The sequence below is a fragment of the Aythya fuligula genome, chromosome 15 (genome assembly GCF_009819795.1).
Source record: "Aythya fuligula isolate bAytFul2 chromosome 15, bAytFul2.pri, whole genome shotgun sequence".
Lineage (NCBI taxonomy): Eukaryota > Metazoa > Chordata > Aves > Anseriformes > Anatidae > Aythya > Aythya fuligula.
This window is the reverse complement of record NC_045573.1, coordinates 6,228,583-6,250,903: the sequence shown is the minus strand read 5'-3', so window position 1 is coordinate 6,250,903 and position 22,321 is coordinate 6,228,583. Positions and strand designations below refer to the sequence as shown.

General features: G+C 43.3%; 1 protein-coding gene across 2 annotated transcripts in view; it reads right to left on the bottom strand.

The window, feature by feature from the left end:
* Nucleotides 1–8,523: 8,523 nt before the first annotated feature.
* The window catches only part of PRKAR1B (protein kinase cAMP-dependent type I regulatory subunit beta), a 99,269-nt gene continuing 85,471 nt past the window's right edge, over nt 8,524–22,321 (bottom strand). For both annotated transcript variants that reach the window (XM_032197458.1, XM_032197459.1), the window contains exons 10-11: nt 10,765–10,846; nt 8,524–10,335 (exon numbers count right to left, since the gene is read on the bottom strand). In XM_032197458.1, the coding sequence (XP_032053349.1) occupies nt 10,163–10,335; nt 10,765–10,846 (255 nt within the window). In that variant the 3' untranslated portion in view covers nt 8,524–10,162. The remainder of the gene's footprint in view (nt 10,336–10,764; nt 10,847–22,321) is intronic.

Here is a 22,321-nt window from a genome sequence, read left to right as displayed (position 1 = left end):
CAAAACAGAAGGCAGAGAGAACCCAGGAGTGGGGTGGCCTCACTGGAATGGATGTGTGGTGTTATGGGGACACCCCGAGTCCCAGTGCTGCTGTGTCACCCTCAGGGCACAGTGGCTGCAGGCTGTCACTCCAGCACAAGCGGCATCATGCAGCATTTTGGGGGCTTTTTTGGTGCCTGCCCAGCCTGGTGATCCCTGGTGACTGATTTTATCTTAACATTAATAAATTCAGAGTAAATGATCGAGGGAACACCATAACTCAACTATAAATCTGATATAAATGAAGACAGAATCTTTCCATTTGGTTCTGTGTATCACTGAAACTCATAATAGGGGGAGAAACCTGAGGGGGGAAAAAAAAAAAAAAAAAAAAAAAAAAAACCACACACACGCAATCCTGCAAACAAAAATAGGATCCTCAAATCTTCTGCTTATTACATGGCAACTAAGGTATGTGACACTGCAGAGCTGTTGGCTGGTGGCCTAGCCCTGCTCTCACAGAGGTCTGGGAGAAGTTATGCAAGTCCAAAGGGAATCTGCGAGTTTTGATGAGGACTATCCCCGTTCCTCCAACGCTGCTGTCCGTGACAGGGCTCAGCTCTGAGATGTGCTGCAAGGTAGGTGGCTGATGGTGGCCACTGCATCTTCCCATTGCTGCTTCATTCACCTGACTTTCAGTGCTGAGCCCACACCTGGAAGCAGACTTCTGTGCGAGGCACTGTGCTGGCATCATTTCTTGGTGTCTGCTCTCTGATTGGGGTGCTAAGAGTTATCAGAGAGGGAATTTCCAGCAAAAGGACCAGCCCCAGCCAGCCAGAAGGGCTCAGCAGGTGGATGAGGGCTGCGGGAAGCACAGCAGGGCTGGGGGGATGCAGTCCTTTCCTGAAGAGCAGCTCCCCTCTGAGTTTTTTCCCGGTGAGATCTTTCACAGACCACCCTCTGCCCTTTTGCTGGCTTTGATAGTCTTCAAATGGAAATGCTTGACTCTAGGGAAGAAATACAGAGCAGAAAGACATTTCACCCCTGCTTCTTTCCCCCATCTGCTCCAGGGCTTGATCCTGCAGGTGCTACCAAGGCAAAGCTGGAGTCAGGTGGGAGAAGATGGTTTGCCAGAGAACTCCAAGGTGGGCAGTCAGCACAGAGCAGCCAGCTGCCTCCTATGCTGCTTTGCCCTTGTCTGATGCTGCATGGGGACCTGCACTTCTGCAGCACTGGTATAGCTCCTTGCAGCTCCTTCACTCTGAGGTCTCGAGGCATCGCTGTAACCCCCCCAGCTTGCTATGTGAATGCTGACCTGGTGAGCATTACCTCTCTTTTGCAAAATGCAGCCATTTCTTTTTCTCTGCTGTAGTAGTTTTCCTGCAATTAGAAGTTACCACAGAGCAGCTGGAACTGCCAGCACTAATACAACACGCACAGCAGCCGCTGCTACCTTCGGGTGGACGGCCTGTATCAGATGGCACCCGGATGGTTTCAGCATGAATCACTCACTGCCTCTGTAACCAACATTCCCATAACCTAAATCTATCAAAAAGAACATAAACCACATCAGAAGCCAGTTCTCAGATACTCATTTGCTAAGACTTTGGAAATCTCTTATATTAAACAGATCATCTCTTTATAGGAGTATGAAGCTGCCCTAATTGTACAAAGGGTGGAAAGGGACAATCTTCCATCTGGGAAGGCTGTTTAAGTTTTTCTGGCTTCCTAAAAAGCCATTGTCTTGTAAACTGAGCATTCCTCTGCTAGCCTGGTAGACACAACATTCCCCACATCCCAGGCGCGGCCAGCTGCGCTCCTGGCACCGCAGCGTATGGCAGCGCTCCAGCCCGGCACCCACGGGTGCAGCAGCCCCATGGGGATGGGTGGCTCAGGAGGGCCGAAGATGTCTGCCCCCGAAATGCCATCGAGAGTGTGATGTGCTGTCAGACACAGACCCACACTGGCTTTTTCATGACAGCAGCAGCAATCATTGTTTTTGGTACTTTGGCTCTTTGCTCTGGGCACACACTGCGCATTGCCCCCTTCTGCTTCTGCTCCTGCTCCATTAGAAGGGCTGCCTCCATTCTTACAAGCACAGGTTTGTGCACACTGACATCTGAGGGGGGTGTCAGCTCCTAATGCAAGTCACATCTTCCAGGGAAGACTTCACCTGATGTGATGATAATCCCAGGCACTTGCATTCTGCACCGCCAGCTCTCATTCTTATTTGTTGCTTCCTTCATCTCTTGTTGATAATGTGCTCGGTTTCTGTTTGTATACATGCTCTGATACATGCTACTGTACAGCTGATCAGCCCTACATTCACACTTTGCTGAAGGTATGTTTCTTTCAAAAGGTTTTACGTTACCGAAGGTAGTAAGTCATAAAATAAAACCACTGTGGCAAACATCATTTGAAGTTAATCTCAATAAAATCCACAGTAAATATTTATATGCAATACAAAAGTGGCTGGATTTGTTTACCATTTGACATTATTGGAGAGAGGATTCCATGTAGATTAGTCAGCTAATCTGCTGTAATCTGCTTAAAAAGCAACCAAAATGGGTTCCTTTCACTGAATCATGTTAGCCCTATGTGCACAGTGACCTCAGAAATGGAACAGATTCAAACACAAAAGGGCATTTACCTTGTGGGCGCTCACAGAGCATTGCTCGCATTGCAGCAGGGCCATAAATTTCCTCTTTACCTTAAAGAATAGGCTGTGGTGACTGAATTTAAAGTGAAAAGGGTGTCAGGCTCTTCTATCCCATTTCCTTGCTGCAGCGTCTGAACTACATGGCCTGAGGATAAGCTCACCTTTGATGAGGCACCTGTGAGGTGTTTTCACATAAATTGTCCTTTCTGGATTTATTCTTTTCAGTTCACTCCCTCCTACCAAGGAGCCGTGAGGTGCCTCTATGCTATTCTATGCTATCGTGCTCCTGAGTTAACAGGGAAAGCATCCTGCTAATTTCTTGATGTTTCTAAATTTGTGGCTGATGGGGATTTATGTTATATCCTTTACCCACAACTCAGCTTTGTTCATAAGGAAATTGCAGCTCACAGTGGAAGAGGATTTAGTTACTCATAAAGTAAAGTTTCACCTTGACAAAGGCAGCTAAGGGTGAGTCCTGAGCCCACTGCCCCAAAGGAACAGCTTGCCTTCCTCTCTGCTTGTTAGTTTTAAGCCCCAGCACCTGCCTCCCCCGAGCTCTGCACCCCTCTGCCCCTGACCTGCTCCTCCACCTGGGCCAGATGGGCAGCTGCAGCCCAGCTCTGCTGCTGCGGCTTCAGACCGAGAACCTCTTCAGGGAAACCCACAGAAGGAAAAACCCAGCTTGTCTCATCCTATAAACAGCAGCACCACCAGGACCGCCGATCCCGGCGTGGGAAGGGATCTGACCCATCACCTGTGCTGCCTTCTGGCAAACAGCTTTCAGTGGCGGGGCCATCAGATTTTTTCCCTACCACATATCCCCAGTGCCAGTAGATCATTTCAGTGTGGGTCCCTCTGAATAAAACATTCATCTGCAGTCCTTCCCCCACCCCGTCCTCAGCAAGGCCTTCATTAGCTGAATACAGTGGCTCAGCTCCAGCACGCACAGCTGCCGTCACTGCTGCAATTCTTTTGCCTTGAGAAAAAGCATATACAATTTAATATGCTCCTGGCACAACAGCTTTTCTGTAGCGGAGGAGGCGGGTTTGTTTATGGCTATTTTGATAGGGCAGCTTTCATCCGGACACAGGTTCTGCTGCATCTCCCCGCCCGCACAAGGGTGCCTTTGTTGGGCTGGTGCTCATCTTCCTTGGGCGGCTTCAGTACCTCCTGCCCACTGCAAACGCAAGTTTTAAAAAGCCGTCCCGAGTTAATTCTGGATTTCTCTTACTTCGCTAAAAGCTAAATCCCGGGCTAAGCGCCAGAAACGCAAGGCAATAGGAGAGGGTGTGATGCTTTACTGGCTACGTGTCAAGGATAGGAACCATCCTGCCATCTCATGGCAATTTGGCCCATCGTAACACGTGCTGGACGCATCTGAGCACTCACGTCAGCCGGAGCGGGGCACGTGATGCTGCTGGCGGCCGTTTGCAGCTTTGCCAGGCTCAGGAGCAGCCCTATTGCTTTCCCAGATAGTTCCTCCATCCTCGCCAAGATCCCTACAAGGATGCACGACTCCTGGGTGGGAGGACCAGGACCGGGACTTCTCCATCAGTGCCAGGGCCAGCACCAGCAGGCACAGCTTCCCTTCCTGCAGCAATTCCTGCCATCACTGATACATGGGTTTGGCTATAGGGTGACGTGTCCCCCCCCTGCATGCCACAGGCTCCGGCTTCCCGGGCAGGGTGGGGCCCAGAGGCGATGCACCTCGAGGCTGGAAGTCTCGATGAAATAACCCACGGACTGTGACTGCAGCCAGCTACTCCTCTCTGGCAAATTGCTCGAGCTGCCCCTGGATGAGCAGGAGAAATAGCCTCTTGTATTTCTCAACTGTTAAGTCTGTTCTCTCTCTCTCCCTGCTGGAGTGGAAATAAATGGTGGGAGGGTTCAGCCAGCACTAATTCAGAGCCATGTTCTCGCTAAGTCTCTGCTACTTTGTGCGCGGACCACAAACACAACTGAGAAAATGAAGGCTGCTAGAAATACGACAAATCGTCAGATTATCTTAAACACATGGTAACAAAACAGAGTCACTCTGTAGCGCATATAAATTCCACACATGTGGAGGAATGTAAAGCAGCTATTGTGCCCCCACTTCGCGGATCCATTTCACTATTTTCCCAGTTTATCTGGAAAATACATACTGCATGGTACTGTACGTCGTATTTCACTGCTATGCACCATGATGTCTTCTAATTGAACAATTGCCATGCTTGTAGTCTAAGGGCAATACAAAAGTGCTTTCAAACAATAACAATACATTTTCTGTATAAAGAGGATAGGGAGTAGCCACTTCCCAGAAAGGCTTGATTTCCCCAGAGCCAGCAGTATGAACATCCAGAGAGCCAGTAACAGCAGGCAGTGGTGAGAAAATCCCTACCTCATCATCAGTCTATATGTCCTGCGTCCAACTGCCAGCTCTCCAAAGCCAGGCGCGGGCTGTCGGCACCCACCAAGGGCACGGGAATGCACCCGGCAATTCCCGATGGCGGGGGGCTTGGGCAAGGGGCACCTTTTTGGAAATTAAACCTTTTGAACATGAACCCGAGCTGTAAAGAAAGGGGAGCATCACTGGAGCAGCTACCAGGGATCACGCAGAAGTGCAGCATCTGCCAATTCATTCAGCACTGCTGGCCCACAGAGCAAAATGGCACGCCGCTGTTCCATGTTTGGGAGACAGTTTATACTGGAATAGGAGCAGTCTTTTTGGGTAAAATGATTATTTTTTTCCTCCATGAGAACTCATGACTTCTTAAAGAGAACTCTGCACGCTTGCACAAGTGCAGGAGCCGGGGATGGGTGTTTCAGCCTGTCTGTGCACAGATTCTCTGTGCTACTTCTGCAGAGAGTAACTTGGAAACAGAGATTAAAACGGGGCTGGGGATAGGTTGAAGCCCTCAGAAGCCAAAATAGTCACCCATGCACTTCTGAGACAGGACTCCAGAGCATGTCCAGTGAGACATTCATGTTCTGCTTTGCTTTCCCAGGCAAAGTGCAGCCTCTTTTCTAAAAGCTGCATCCAGAGTTTTAGAGCTCAGAAGAATCACTCTGGTATTGGAGTCTGATCAAGCACAGAAAACATCCTCAGCCTTCACAAAAATACCAGATGGCTGCAGATGCCAGCTCCTTTGGCCAGGCAGCTTTTTCAGAGAAAAGGCCAGCTTGTTGTGCAAGTGCTGCATCCCAGATACAACTCTGCTGAGCAGCAAATGGCCGTAGAAAAAACCTTTTTAGGAGCATCTAAGACAGTGCATTCCCGTAACATCAGCTTTCCAAGGCTACACATATGCTCCTAGCCAGTATGTTCTCATTCTCCAGAGGGAAGGGAGACCTACAGAAGTCCCTCTGGCTGTGAAAACCCCCTTACGGGTTTCTGAGCAGTTCTATGCATGGAAGGGGAAAATAAACTACAGGCAGAGTTGCCAAATCATTGGGAACAAATTTTAAAAAACATGCCTGGGCATGCAGGAGTAGATAATTCTGTCTCTGAATGGTGAGTTGCTCTTTGAAACATGGTTTTTTAAACCAGTTAGTGCTCACTGTGTCAGCAGTGTGACCCTAACTGTCCTGCTCTGCTAATCCCACCCACCTGCCGCAGTCCCGGGGGACACCACAACTGCAGTGGCTGCATCCACGTAACACTGCAATAAACCACAGGCATCACAGTCTCTGGCTCCTTTCAAGGACATCATCACGGTTTTACCTCTGCACAAGACAATATTTTCTCTCTGCTGCTACACAGAAATGTACACAAAGAACAAATATGATCTCTTCCACAGATAGGAAGGAAAGGATCTACGTGCCACTGAGAACTGCAGAGCCAAATGTGATGCACACAGGTCGTGCAACCTTGCACAGCAGGAGAAATTTCACCCTTAGTGCGGTGGCTCCATTTCTGGAGATCACTTACTGCAAGAAAACCAAAACAGCAGCCAACAACCAAGCCAGCATGCATTGGTATTACTTTGTTCTCTGCTACCGCTCTTGTTTTCCACTAACACTGGAACAGGTAACGTCATGTCAGACCGCGCCTGCTTGACGATCAAGGATTCACGGGGCTGGTACCTTTGCACAACTTCAGGCACCCATTGCCACAAAGTGGTAGGAATGCTGGAGACTGCTTGCAGTAATCTTCTACATACACAAAAGCACGGTCAGCCATATGGGGCTTGTAAAAAAAAAAAAAGCAGAGGTACAATCAGTTTCTATTAAAAATACAGTCTTTTCTTTCTCTTCAGAGTCCTGAAATGGCTGTTAGACAATTAAAACCAACTGAAAAAAGAAAGACAATGAGGAGTGGTGAGATGCTCTTTTTGGGGGAGCGTGGGCTGGTAATGTCCATCTGGAAGAACCTCAGAGAGAGTGGTCACTTCTGATTGCTACATAATGTGAGTAATTCTCTGGAAAGATGAGTCCTTCCCGCCTGAATCACTGCGAAGGGGGAAAAATAACACAGTCCAGAAATGGAAAGCTGGATGGCCCTTGGAGGCCAGGAGCCGCCCAAGATTCCTGTGTGGGGGCCACCGCAGAGAAGTTGCATGAGCACATCCGTAAGCCCAGCACACTGCTCTGGGTGACGGCTCCAGCCCCAGAGCCAAGCTTGGACCACAAGATGCCTTCGTACGTGGCCACCCAGAGCTCTGGCTGACACTGCAGGTAGCGTGTGGCACTTAACAACGTGCTAAATACCTCTTCTCACCAAGCAGCCATAATCTCCAGCCCTTCAATCCTGATCCATCCAGATTCAAGAGATACAGGCAGTTCCTTCAGAAGCTCTGCCTTCTTTGAGAAGTTTGTCCTCAATGCAGTTCTTCTTGGCCAAGCCATGGCAGCAGCACAGCACAGCTCTGGTGCCAAAAATGGCTTCGTGCTTCAGTCCTAGGGAAGCTGCACTTCTAAAATCTGTGTGGCCCAAAGCAGAGAGGAACAACTGGGACAGATTCTCTGTGGTCCAGACTGTGGGCTTTGTCTGTGATACTGGGAGAAAAAGCTCTGGTATTTGAGAACAACTCTGTTCTCACCCAGTTCCTCCAGCTCTCTGTACAACAGCTTGCACCAGTAGCCCTGTGGGCTTCAAAGCTCTCCACAGCGTCCCTAAAACCACTGAGACAGCTCACGTACTTCATGTTCCACATGTGCTTAAATTCCTTGCTAAATTGACATCTCAACAACATGAAGAGCCTAGAGACACCTTGAACCCCTACTTCTTTATATAGATGTATATGGTTACATTTAAACCCAAGAATTTTTCTCTTCACGCTAATCCTGCAAAAAAACAGTTTGGTTTCCATTCCTATATATAGCACTAGGATTCTTGGTCTATTTTTTGTCCTTTTGCATCTGATTATTTTCAGCAGAGTTCAAACTTTTTATGATATGCAGATTTTAACTAGAACATGACTTCTATTCATACAGTCTTTCAGTATTAATAAACCCATAACAGCCACAAGTAATGTAGAAGAATTTTATTCATACTGCAATTCTGTCCCATCATCCACTGCAAATATTACAATTATCTTTCAAATGTCATAGAATATCAGTTTGTTCCACTTCAAGCACAGGAACCCTGGTGTTAAACGATTACACTTCTCTTGAACTTGCTTATAACAGAACCATAATTCAAATGTATTCTTCATGATCTATAAAGGTTCAAAATTCAAAAGAGTCTGTTTTGTGTGTGTGTGCTCAAGTAGCTTCTAAACAGTGAGACTAATAACTCGGTGTTTAGCAAGACATGTGTCTTGCATATTATGCAAAACACATTTTTTTATGAATACAACAGAAATGCAATAGGTTAAGTAACATACATGAGTGACTGGTAACCTTTAAAAATATGTCTTAAAAATAGCAGAAGAGAATACAAAAAGAGTGAAACAAAACAGAAGTTTTGCAAATGCTTATATGTTTATTGAGATATATAATGGGCGTCTGCCTATATAAATGTATGTCATAAAACTGCAAGGTTGAAAAACATGAATGGTCATATTTGCTACATGCAAGGAGCATAACATAATCATAATAAATAGTAGCAACTGATATACACTGACAGGACCACTGAATATATGCTGAAATAAATTAAGCACCTTGAAGTGATGGTAGGACTTAGACTCTGAAGTCAAGGAGCAGTTAGCTCTGTAAAAACCACTGTGGACAGGTACTGGAATATTGGGTCCCAAGAGCCTTCTTGGTGGGAGTCAGTAGGAAAATCCGAAATTATATTTTGTTAACTCCAAAAAGGAGTTAACACCAGTATGAGTAATTCTAGACATGTTCTTAACACCTCTAGTTTCAAAAGGAAGATTGCTGCCTTATTTCATTATATAACTTTTGGCGTGTAAAGGGTATAGAAAGTTCATATTTACTCAGCGTAATATTATCATTAAGAAGAAATACAGTTTTTCTGCAACTGAAAAGTGAGCAGTGCCATTTAGAGTAGCAGGGATGCAGGGATTTGCTTCCGTTAGCAAAGAGAAGTTTTCCTTCAAAGGAAAAGCTTCCCCAAAGAATAATCTAACTGATCCCATCCTGGAGGGCTGCAGAGCAAAGCCTGGCTCTGCAAAAAGCTCCACTGAAGAGGAGACCCATATCTACACAGAGCAGCCACAGCTGCCTGCAAGGCTGCACCCACATGGGGCTTACTGCAGGTTCCTGGTGCTTTTTGTTCTGCAATACGTGTCTTTTGGAGGAGAGGCAGCATTTTGGAACATGTATGTGGCTTTCAGAGAATCCTGGTCATATACTTAAAAAAAGGCTTTTAATTTTAATTAAGTGGACCTTACGTAAAAGAGTCCTATTAAACTGCTGATGTACAGCTGCCATTATCTCTTAAGTATTTCATATAATATTCAAAAAAGTGGCTGAGGACACTCTGGTGCAGATAAATATGTTACAAAGCCCCGCTTAGTTCAGTGAAGTTCCCATTGAAAGGGCTTGTAACACAGAGGAATATGGCCCCTATTTCTAAACCACAAACAAGGTGACTCAAAAGTTCTACTTTTCCTTGGCTTACTGGAATGATCAAAACCTTTCTCTAACCTTCCCTCTTAAATTGTGCAACTGCCACTGACCGCATGGATTTCAGAAACCTCCAGTCCATAAGCAGTGAAAAGGCTTTTAGAAGTGACAGGCAGAGGGACATCACTTTACCAAAGAAGCTTACAAAAGGTGAATAAAACCAACTTTAAGGGTAGGTGAAAGATAATGAGGGAAACAGACATTCATACATAGTTTAAATAGTTAAAAACACAGTTTTATCTATATGATCCAACAACAGGTAAAAATCTTGCCTGCAAGCCAAGAGCCTAATCTTCCCTGCATGGTACCCCCAAGCTAGTCTTATCCAAACAGTTGTCTTCTTTCTTAAATGATACATAATATTTGAACTGACATCCAGTGCATGACATAACAGAAAAAATACACATGAAATGCACACCTTTTATTTTTTTCTTTATAAAGCTATGGAGCTGCACAGAGCAAATTTAAGTGCACAAGGTCACACAAAGGCAGCTTTCCAAAAGGAATCATTTAGACAGTGAGTGAAATGAAACTGTTGTATCTCTGAATGTTTCTCTTGAGGATCTCAGAGCAAGGGCCGAGCACTCGTTCAAAGCGGGGCCGGTCGAGCTTTACACACTTCAGGGGTCCACGTGCCACCACCGTAGCAGCCCGGGGCCGATTGAGCAATAATGCTATCTCACCTGAAAATAGGGACAAATACGCTGTCACACGTCTGCGCCTCTTTTTTGGAAAGTGCATATTCAGGCCACCATACAGTTACTTTGATTGTAGAACATATCCCTTTATATTATCTTGATAGACACTCTACATAATTCTGTTGACAGTACAAGTGCATTACACATGCATAATGCATGCGTGTAAAATGCCTTTGAAAACAAATGTATTCAGACTGTTTTGCTGATTCTGGAGCTGTCTCCTATCAGCTACATTGGTGTAAACCACGGAATAGTTTCGGCTTCAGTGAAATCTCTCGGTATTGCTGAAAGCAGAAGCTGACCTATGCATAACCCCTTGTTCGTTAAAGAGTAGAACACTAATTAAGACAGCAACTACCTCATACAATCCCATTTGCTGTCTTTCTGAACCATGCTTAGGCTGAATTTTCTTACCAAAATAATCTGATGGTCCAAGTCTTCCCACTTCAATGTACTCCTCATTATCAGACCTGCGCTGGAGAACGGAAGCTGTGCCCTGGGAACAGAAGCGGGGAAGGTTACTTTGCTTTGCCTAAACCTGCTACCCCTTTGAAAAGTATTGAGTCTGGAGTATCCGCTTTCGCAGGACACATCACACTCCTTTAGTTCTGCTATGGGAAAGATGACAATCTCAATTTCTTATACATGAATAAAAGGAATTCAAGAATTAAAAAAAAAATCCACCAGTATGGAAAACTTGATTTCACTCTATGAATGTGGCATTGTTTGGATGTGGACAGATTGGGCTCAGGCACAACACAAGAGGAACAGCACAGAATTCAGTAATTTCTATGTTACTAATGCACATCATGCTGTGCAAATGTATGCTTCAATATACTTTAAAAATATGTTCTGAGTGGATGGGGAACCTTACAAGTGATGCAGAGAAGATTTTCATCATAAGCACTAAAAAGGCAATTTTCCCAGCCACAATCTAGGGACAGAAATTTGTAAAGCAGCAACTAGAGTATATTCCTCACCTGAACATTAACTGGCTTTCTTGCCAAGATTGTTGGTAAAGGGAGTTTTAATGCTAATTGCAACAGAAAGTGGTATTTTTTAGTGTCTTTGCCTTCTCATGGCCTTTAGTGATCTGGACACCTGCAAGTCAGTCACTTGAGAGATGGAATGTGTCTTGTCTCCACGACCGTTAATAACTGCAGTGCTTAACACGTGCTAATACATGTCAAAACTCAGTAACAGTCTATTTAAACCTTCAAAGGGGTTTTACATGCAAAAATATTCTAACCTGGAGGAAATCTTAAATTATTTGCGGCACAAAGTTTTTGTAGGGGAAGAAGGTAGCTGCTTTCTGCAAAAAAATTACTATGACATTAGAAATTATGTTCAGAGTCTACACCAGAAGCCATGGCAAAGGCAAAATGTTAACATATTTGATTTTAACTGAAATTAAAAAGATTCTTAATAAAACAAGATTTTTAAATAGACTGCAGAGCCAATTTTTTTGACAGTGGCCTGATGCTGCTGCAAGAACAGTGCAAAACAGAGGCAGAATTTAGGTGCTGTTGGAGAGCATCGAAAATGCTTTTTTTTTTTTTTTTTTTTTTTTTTTAATTTTCAGCTTGTACAGTAATACCTGGGAGCTGATACAACCTGGACAGAGAAGTGGGGGAGACACAGTAAAGTGACCTATGCTTGGAAGATGCCAGTTATTGGACAATATCACAGGAATCCCCTAGTTTAACACACAAGCCTTGCATATTGCTCTGCTCATCTGCACTATTGGTGCCTGTAACCAGCTGCAGCACCACTCCAGCCTGGAGCACAAACCTCCCTCCAGTGCTGAGTGTTCAGTGCAGATGAGACAGCTGCACACATCTTTCAGCTTCCTTGCATCGAAATAAATATGTATGCTTCAGTTTACAATGGGGGCTCAAGGAGACACTGAGCAACCTCAAGCTCCTTGGCTTCAGTGCAGCTAAAGGCACTCAGCACCCTGCAGAACGAACCCTTCACCTCTGTGCTGTGTTTAAATATGCCCCATAGGATCCTGAACATTGTCATTGAACTGTAAATCTGAACAGCAATGTGAGGCTGCTTCAGGTCTGACTTTTGTTTTTCTAGGACCTGGGGCCCAGGAATATCCACTATTATGTAGCAAATTATCATAATTTGCTTTTTTCTGAACAAGTACTGCTAAGATGCTGTAATACTGTTGTATTGCATCATGTCCTATTTCGTAGCAGGGTTATTTTTAAGCCCATATAATTTATGAATTGCTGGGGCACTCTCTAGGTTAATTTATAATGCAACCTTTCTGTGCTACACAAATGAAGAGGTAAATTACTTCTGATGATGGCAGGAACCAGAGCCAAAAATCAAATAATGTGCAAGCACTGTTTGAAAGGTGCTAAGCATCTGATGGTTTTTATATGTACTTGGATGTATATCAAATTAATCTGACACAGTAGAAGTTATAATGTCTTATTTTGCCCATTAGCAGTAATCTGTGCTTAGTATAAATTAGTAGATATCAGACTGTCACCACATTATATTGGCCATGACAATTTACCATTCTACTGCACCAGCCACATGCCGTATCAGCATTAAAAAAATACTGAATAAACAGCAGGGCTGTAAATCCTAGTCCATTTGAAAACAATTGCAAAACTCTTGGCTTCAATGCTTTCACTCTTGATATGCCAGACATCTGATGGCATAAGATACAGAACCATGTGCTTGGCACAACCTGCAGGAGCAAGGACACCTGAGCTGGGCGATGTTTCAAGATCAGTTGTTCAGAAATAAGCTAACATATTAAGGGAGGCTGCCTTTGGTCTTTTGGTCGCAGTTGCTTGGGGTTTTATCTGCTGTTAAGACCTGCCGTGTACATAAAACTGTCCACAGCAAGTGTATGGCCATCCACAAAAGTAACTGAAAGGACGGCATGTAAGAAAGTGATTTGGTGCCTGTCAAGTTTCCAGCAAGAATTCCTTATCCTTGATATAACTAAATTGTTTCGCCAAAGCTGCTGTTTTCCAAGATCTTCCAGTAAATCTGAAAGAGGATGAAAATGCAAAGATAGCGTAATGAATTTTGTTATTTGCACTTACTGCAAGCTTTAAAAACAAACACACTTTCCTAAGCAGAATTCTTAAGAAATACCTCATAAAGGGAATAAATAACGTGCTTATCAATCTCTCTCTGGACAAACTTCAGATCAGGTGCAGTGCATGGACCTAACTCAATGCTGTTCTTATTGCTTTTGCAATGGAGTCAGAATCAGCTTCAGAACCACTTCCAGCCCCTGTCCTCCACTCAGTCCCCATCTGGAGCCTGGCAAAAACCTAACCCCTTGACCCAAATAGCTGTCTGCAATCCATGTCTCCATTCTCTTTCCCAAAACTATTTTTTAAAAAACTTTTATTACAGATGTTTTATTACACACAACAACAAAAAAATCCCCAAAGTAATCATATTGACTGCCCAGGTCAAATGAAAAAAAGAGTCAGTTTCCCATTGCTCATCTTGAACACGTTGCCATAAAGGTAATCACAATATCAAGCAATATTGCTTTCATCTCCCCTAGTGTCAGCTTTTATTGTGCTTAATATTTTTTTGACAGGGTCCATATGATATAGGACTTCAATAAGTCAGTCTTCTGAAGCAATTTCTTCCACTGTTCCACTACAGTCGGCCTTTTTAATCCAAGAAACACCATGCTATCTGTTGGAGGAGGACAGATGTGTCTGGCCTCCACAATAAACACTTGGCTTGGCAGGACAAAGCAATGCATATTCCAGATACGTATTTTTCCACTCTTGTTTTAACAGTCACATAGGCTTTTCCCGTTGCCCAGTGAGAACAGGTCTATCATGGAGCAAAAGAAGTTTCCTGAAACCCTGACAGCGAGCACCCAGATGTAAGATCTGATTACGCCGTTTGGCCTCTCTCTGCAAAAGTCACCAGCTCCACAAGTACATCCTGGAGCATTGTCACAGTGACCTTCACGGGAAGACCGTCCACACCACGAAACAAAGAAGATGTATTTATAATTATCTATCTGCCTCACCTTCGCTTTAGGTATCTTATCTCTGGAAACAACGTTATTCTAACTGTATCAGAGGAAGAGTCCAATTGTACATGAGCAGTGTAAGCAAAGCAAAAATAAAATAATACAGAAACAATCCCCTAATATTTACACACTTACCAAAGTTCTCATACTAAATGAATTAGGTGCTGACCCCTACCCTTGCTCCCATCACAGGCCTCACGGCTGTATTTCATTTTAGTTTACTTGTCAAATCTTTCCAATGCAGTTATTGAGCTTTCCGTCCTTCTTGCGCTTGAGCAAACCCTGCCTCGTATAAATGGTAGCCCTGAATAAACCTCCTGAGCCCTGTCCTGGGAGGTATGAGTATTATCTAGTAAGGATTCAAGGGGCTTATCACTCTCACTCACCAAAAGCATTTGGTCTCAACGGAAAACATTTCCCCTTAAATGGCACATAAAACTTGGCAGGATCAGTCTCTGTGAAATAAACTGCACAGTCCCAGATTTTCAGGATCAGGCTATTTAGTGCTGCTCAATTTAAAATACTGTCTTGTACCCTGATAGTCATTTCAGCCTCCTACGCCACAGAGCAAAACTTTCAGAGTACATGCTCAAACACTGTGAAGAAGTTTTTACACCATTTAATAAATCAGCACTTTGTGATGATATGAAACTGAAAGCAGACAGGCATGTCGTTCTCCTCGCAGACACTTGGGAGTGAAATGATCTTTGGTGGATCCAGGAATATTCCCTTTCAGCCACGGGGAGTGCCTGTATTCCCAGGAATCGATATCATTAACCTCCCCTCCTCTGCTCCTAGTAAATACAGGCATCTTATTGCAAAAACAACAAGAGTAGCAGTTCCAAAAGCAATGCGCCATCACCACCTCTCTGCCATCCTCACCCCACGCACCAGCTCACTCCCTCTGTAACGCTTCTGTCACAGCGCTGAGAGTATTTATTCCTGTCTTTCAAATGCATCAGCAGTTTGTTTGGTAAAAATTTATGGCTTAGATACAGAAGCATAATTTAAGATACAAAAAAATAAGTTAGGGTTTATAATCCATGAGCTCCCATCCTCTCCAAAGTAATAAGATTTTGACAGATGTTTCATTTTTAAACTATCAGACTGTAGGGATGAATAGGACATCCTACAGTGGCCCATCTGGATCAACACGAAGATTCCCATGCCTGATCCTGCATGTCCTTGTAAGCACGAAGTGCTTCAGGAGCTCTATCTTCATATTTAAGTATGAATTCCGTAGCCAGGAATTGGCCTAAGTAGCTTAGTTATAAAAGGCAAACATTCAACAAGGTCAGAGGGGTAATCCTGTAGTCTTCCCCCTGTTCCAGCAGAGGAAGCTCTGTGGATCAGATGGGATCCCCCCTGCGCTGGCAGGGAAGTGTCCTGGGTACCACTGGGTAGGGTGGGCTGTGCAGGGTGGCCCCTTACCAGGGGCTGGGGTTGGGCAGGGAAATGAGCCCTGCTTTTTTTAACTTTTTGGTTTAAAAGTTAAGCCAACTCTTGTTGATGTTCTGTTTCCACCAGCCAAAGCTCTCAGTGTAAAGATAAAGCAATCAGTAAAAAATTCAGTGAGGTTCCATCTGTGATAAGAGACATATTTATCGTTATTAAAATTGAAGAATGGTTATTTATTCTGATGATAGGATGCAACATCAATGTCTATGTCCTTTTGATACACTAAGTATACAAAATAAAATTCTACATCTTGAAGAAAAGAATTTGAATGTTTACAAGCAATAAGCTACTTTTTCTATTTCTATTTCCATTTCCATTTTTATTTTTTACTTTTTCACTTATTTTTAAAGTAAAGCATGGCAGACAGTTTTTTTCTCCATGTCCTCACAATGTTGTACTTCTACCCTAGTTTTGAGCTTAGAAAGTTTTTCTAGCTTATTTCATTTTCCTCTGCACAATCCACTAGAAAAGAGCAATGCAGTAGTTTTTCTATAGAATTAGCGATGAAAAAGGTCAGGCCTATCCATCTGTTATTGCTATTAGCTCCATCAATTTCTATTATGAACATACCTTTGCTCTTTCTCACTTTGTTAATCCACACACTCCATAATTCACACATTGAAAAGATAACTTTCCCTTCACTCCCCAGCAACACAAGCCCTCATTATATGCTGCTATTAAATCTGCGCTAAAAAGACGAAGGAAGAGGCTGTGCAGTGGTATAAAACGTTCCTATACACGCGGTGAATCACACGGAACTCAATGTAAGGACTCCTACTGGTTTTACTGGAAGCAATAGCAGATATGAAATGAATTAAAAGATCTTTCACATGGTGTGAATCTGTGATTATTTTATTTAATTGCAGGCAAGACAAAGTTTGTGGAAGTAATATCTTTTATTAGACCAACTAGCTAGAAAAAAAGAGAAATGCTTTTGGGCACACACACCTTTCCTCGAGTTGTCTATTTCTCCAGATACATCTAATAAAAGATACCATTTTCCTACCTACAAACACTGTCCTGGCAATGTTCTTACACTGCCATAGCTACAAGGACGATAAGCTACAGAACCATATCTGTCTACTCACTGGTTCAGGCACGTAATTAAATCACCCATAGAGCATCTCCAAATCATGAGCTTAAATTAAGAAGGGCCAAAAGCTCCTGATGCTACAAAAATCCTGGAAATAACAGTTGCCTAGTGGATCTGTGAGTCCTGCTGAGATCTGTCAGCTCTTGTTTCACCCTCCACTTTAAAAATGATCATTTAAATCAATTCATCTCTCTTTGATGTGAAACCTTTGGTCCAGTTTGGCAAACTTTACTTTAATGACTGTCATTTATGATGTGCCTGTTATATTGGCTATTTAGTAAGTAATGTCTACAAGAACAGCCCCCAGGTTTGCATTAAGTGAAAAAGTGCTGGTTGTTTGGTTTCCTTATCTGTAGCAAGTGAATTCTTTTCTCCATCCATTAGGGATCTCCGTAGATTACAGTGAAAGAGACAATGCCCAAGTCAGAAACATGAGCTGCTGCCAGCTTTGAAAACAAATACACAATATTTTGCACATTCGGTCTTTTTAATTCAGTTGTGACTCTAGAAAAAATGTTGAGTGCCACTGATTTCAGCAGATATTCAGAAAGCCAGCACCTTGGGAGTATCTTTAAGATTTAACAGTGCTATGTCAAATGAGCTTAAAGGGCAGCATTATGGTAATAATGGGAGCACTGGGGTACCCCAATGACCTCCTTGAGAGAGAGCAGCGCTGTAGAAAATGCCTTTATACTGCAACAACTCCAGTGATGATGTACATGATTATCATAATGTAATCATCATAACTTTATAACATTAATTCATCATATTTTTTATTGGCCTTAATTGCCAACAACATTAATGCGGACTGCAATTCAGCAAAGGTGGGAAGCAAACATTACTTCCCAGCTGGCATGGATCCTATACGTGAGCTCTACAGCCATGCTTGACACTAAACAATACGCAGTTCACCGTGTGTACCAGCTGTATCACACCTGCATAGGACTACCACGTGCATATCGAAGCTTCCATCACTTCTGCTATCTAGGCACATTTATGTTGGTTTAGGAGTAACATCCACACCCGAGAGAGAGGAACAAAGCTGTCTAGAGCAGTCACCAAAATAGCGACAAACATAAAGGTACTTTTAAAAATGACAATCAATCATAAACCAAGTGTAGCTTGAACCAGCAGAAACAACTGAGCCACAGGGCATTTCCTAGGGATATACAAGAGGCCAGGGTTAAGGCCCAGACATGACTACACCCAGCCAGTCATTAATCACCAGGAAATGCCTTTGCCTTGATCATTTACTATTTAAAATCGTAGACATTTGACATGGGAAGACCTTTTAGATCATTTTGCTCATCCTCCTATTGCGGTATCTCAGGCAATCTTTCCCTTCATTATTTCTTTAAGGCAGCCTGCATGAAAGTTGTCCTGTACCTAAATGTACTTGAAGTAAAAGAAATGTTATTAGATGGAACAAGACAAGATTCAGGCAGAGACCAATAAAGACAGTGCAAAACCAAAAGAAGCAGAGTACTGCACAAAGTGTACTTTGCCTCACGTGTGGAGGTGAAACAGTGGTTTTGCACAAAGAATTAAAAAATTCGGATTTATTCATTAAGATTTTTTTGTTGAAAAGCTTTTCAAAATCAAAACTTTCAGCTTTATAGTCTTTTGACTTCAAAATGTTGCCCTTTAGCTGCATCAGCATAGCTAGGATCTCTCAGGAGTCCAACAGAGGCACCTCCAAGTGTTGGTAGCCTCAAGACTTCATCGAGAGTCAAAAAAGCAAGGGAGCAGCACGGAACAGGGCATGTCACAGTGGCCTCTGAGCCTCCCAGACTCAGGGCCGTGGTAATCCCATGCCTCTTCCAAACCACCAGATGCCAACTGGCACTGGGAAGCCTGGGAGCAAGGGGACGGTGACACAGGGGTGACGAGAGCAGCTCTTAGACATGGGAGGAGCCCCTTGCCTGGGGTGTAATCCTCTGTGGCTAGTTATCCTGGCTTTGTGCCCAGCTGCTGCTGGCAGAAAGCTGGGAAGCGGCTGCACCATAGTCTGGACTTTGGGGTCCATCTGCACTTTCATCTTCACCCTGTTCTAGAATTCTAGTTGCCCCTTCTATTACATATTCAGTCCACCTGCTGCAGTGGTGACACAAAGCCGATCTGCTCAGTCAAGGTGGGCTCCGATGCTGGGTTTTAATGAATCATCTCAGGGATACTTGGCCTTGACTAATCAGTAGCTTCTGTGGGAAAACAACTGAATTAATATTCATCCCAGTGCCAGATTTTAAAGACTGTCTGTGCCAAGCGCTGTGGATTATTGGCAACAATGCACTGTTTTCCTCCCTCTGACATGTCAGCCTACAAAGCAATAAAAGTCACAAAGGAAAAAAAATGTTGCATTTTAGAGATTCTTTCTTTCTACAAAGCTAGCCATTATCTTTACTCTCTCTGAAGCCAGGAAATGTCCACTGAGTCAACATAAAAGTGACTCTATAATGGGTTATTCATCAACTGTTCATATTTGTGACTGACCTTACAGTTATCATGTCCTGGAAGCAGACAGTGCTGCCTGCTACCACCTACAGAATGGGCAGTGTTGAATGCAAGGGAGAGAAAACATGAAAACAGTGCTGAACCTCCTTCACCCTGCCCGCAAAATCCTTTCTGGTGAAAATCGTTTTTAGCTGTTAATGTTGTTTTACGGCCCAATTACTCCTACCACCATCTGCTTCTTTGTGAAAACATTCTGTAGATACTGAAGTAACCAGACCAAGCAAAAGTCTGAGACAGACATCATAATTAAAGTCTCATAACTAATGCTGTGACCAGGGCTGGGCTGGCAGCTGTGGCCAGCTAGGGCAACAGCTTCAGAGCAAGAAACAAAACTTGGAGTAAACTGGGGGAAGGGGAAACGGGAGTTTATCATGGAGATCATAATGTTCATGGTCATGTTGAGAAAGTACTACGAAACAGGCTTTCGTAGTACTCAGTCTTCAATGCCAAATTGTTTATAAGGATCCTGAGAACCTCCTGAAAACCTAGAGGGGTAAGGAGCCTGGGCTGCTCTCCTGACTCACACAGAGGCATTTCATTACCTGTGAACCTCTGCTGCTTCCACAGACTTCCATGGTAGCAAGACTCTACTGAACAAGACTAAAGAGAGACGACTCAAAACCAAAACCATGCCTTAAAGCAAGCATTATGTACGTAGAAAGACACAGTTGGTTCTGAAAACAAAGAAAACCTAGCACTGATTTTAATGAAAATTCAAGTGGAGCACACAAGTACTAAGCATGAAATTGATTATTATTAACACTGGGTTTTACATCTTTGCACACCAAGCCATCTTCCATTTTCCGCATACCCTATAGTGCTAAGAGGGCAGGGTGCGGCTGAATTTCCAGCTAAAACTTACATTTTATGGGTTTACAAATCAGATGTTTTAAATTACAACTGAATGAGACTGAAGACTCCTACACAAGCTGTCATGTCAGAAATGAACTGGGGAAACATTCATATGCATTTTTTTTGCACTGGGTATAGTATGTGCAAAGAGAGGTTATGAAAAGAGGTTACTTTTAAACCACTGAGAACAAGACTGCCGCACTGCCTCTTCCTCATATTTTTGCTTTAAGATGTAAGTTTACCAGTGTCCAAGTGAGATGGAGTAACACAGTCCTGCATGTACCTCATGATGCTGGCATAAGCAATGTTCTCAGTCGCAGTGTCCTGGAAGACCACGAGCATATCACTCCTCAGCTGCCATTTTAGCCCTTTGGGACTGCTGATAGCATCATTCCTGGGACGGCTTTTATTTTACAGCTAAGCATCAGCAGTTCTAGGGCTACTTTCCAAGAGAAGACGAATCCTTTGAACTATGTAGCCAAAGACACTGCAAATAGTCCTTCAGCCAGTAAATAATCTTGGGTTTTTATTATTTGCCAACCTTTGATTTATGAAAGACTATTATACAAAAACAAGGGAAGAAATAAACAAATTTCAGTCAGCAATACAACGTGCAAATGACTTCCACATAAGCTGCAGTAGAAAAGAGCACCCATTATTTTGGGGCTGTAAAATTTAATGTAAAGGAAAAAGGACAGTCAGTCAGTACAGTAGCCTGGGATTCTGGCTACAGAGTTCACATTTCTTCTCTGCCTTAGACCTACTGTGAGCAAAAGCATGAAGATCCAGACCTTCAAGGCACCTAATTCCCACTGATTTTTTTCAGCAGGAATGAGAAGCTATCTTAGTTCTTGTGCCCGTGCTTCAGATCTTAACATGTAATGTGGAGCTTGCCTCACACACCTCATCACACAGGTGTAGTGAGCATCAACTCCATGAAGTTCATGAGATGTTTAAGACCAATAGATAAGTACCTAACGAGTAGGTAAACAGGTTACATAGATAATATGCCACAGTAATTATGGCTCTCAAAATTATTTGGTCATATGCCTACAGAAAGCCACATGAATTTGCCAATCAAGGCGAGAATTTTCTTTCCATAACTAAATGTTGGCTGGGGATGCTACTTTTACATTGTTTTCCTACCTATCAGAGTTCTCTTAAAAATGCTTCATTTTTATAATATAAAAATTAAACTGAATGCTGTTAGAGAAGGATGATGCAAAAGGACTTAATTCTGATTGTGGACTACAGATTGAGTCATGACTGGGTTTGACAGTACTTTTTTAACCATACATTTTTAAACTATTATACATTATTCTCCAATCTCTGGGTTCATAGCAACTCAGAGAATTTACATACAGTTGTCCTGGTTTCTGCCACAAATGAGGAACAAAATCTGCAAAGTTCTAAAATAGACTAGAAATATTGGCTAATCTGAAATCTCACGAAAATGTTAAGAAAATGATCCAGCACACATCACTTCTGTGGTTTCAGATTTTGCAGAATTTACAGGAGGTGCCTACATTGCCATGGTTATCACTGGGGCTGGAGAAAGATTTGGAAGGACCAAAAGCTGCAGTCACTGACAGGTCCTCCCATTGCAGTTGGGAGCAAGAAGTGGAGCAGCCAGTTGCTTACTATGAAATTTTGGCCTTTTCTAATAGAGGAGAGGTAAGTATACGCTGAAGATTGCATATATATGCAGCCTGATCCACTGCTCACTGAAGTCAAATTTAAAGCAAATTCAACCAGAGATGAACTAAACCAGCGTTTCAGTCACTGACATGGCAAAATACTTCACCTCCATCCCCAGGCAGAATGGCACCTAATCACACACCTACCTTTTTATCTTTGACATCAGCTGGCCATTAAAAATGGCACCCTGAACGCCTATGAACTTTGATGCAGGGCCAATGGAAGCGCTGTTGTTTGAGTACAGCCAGGTGATATCAACAAAATTGAGTCTACCTTTCCTGTAAGAGTCCTACAGAAAACAATGTCTCCACGGTTGAAAATAA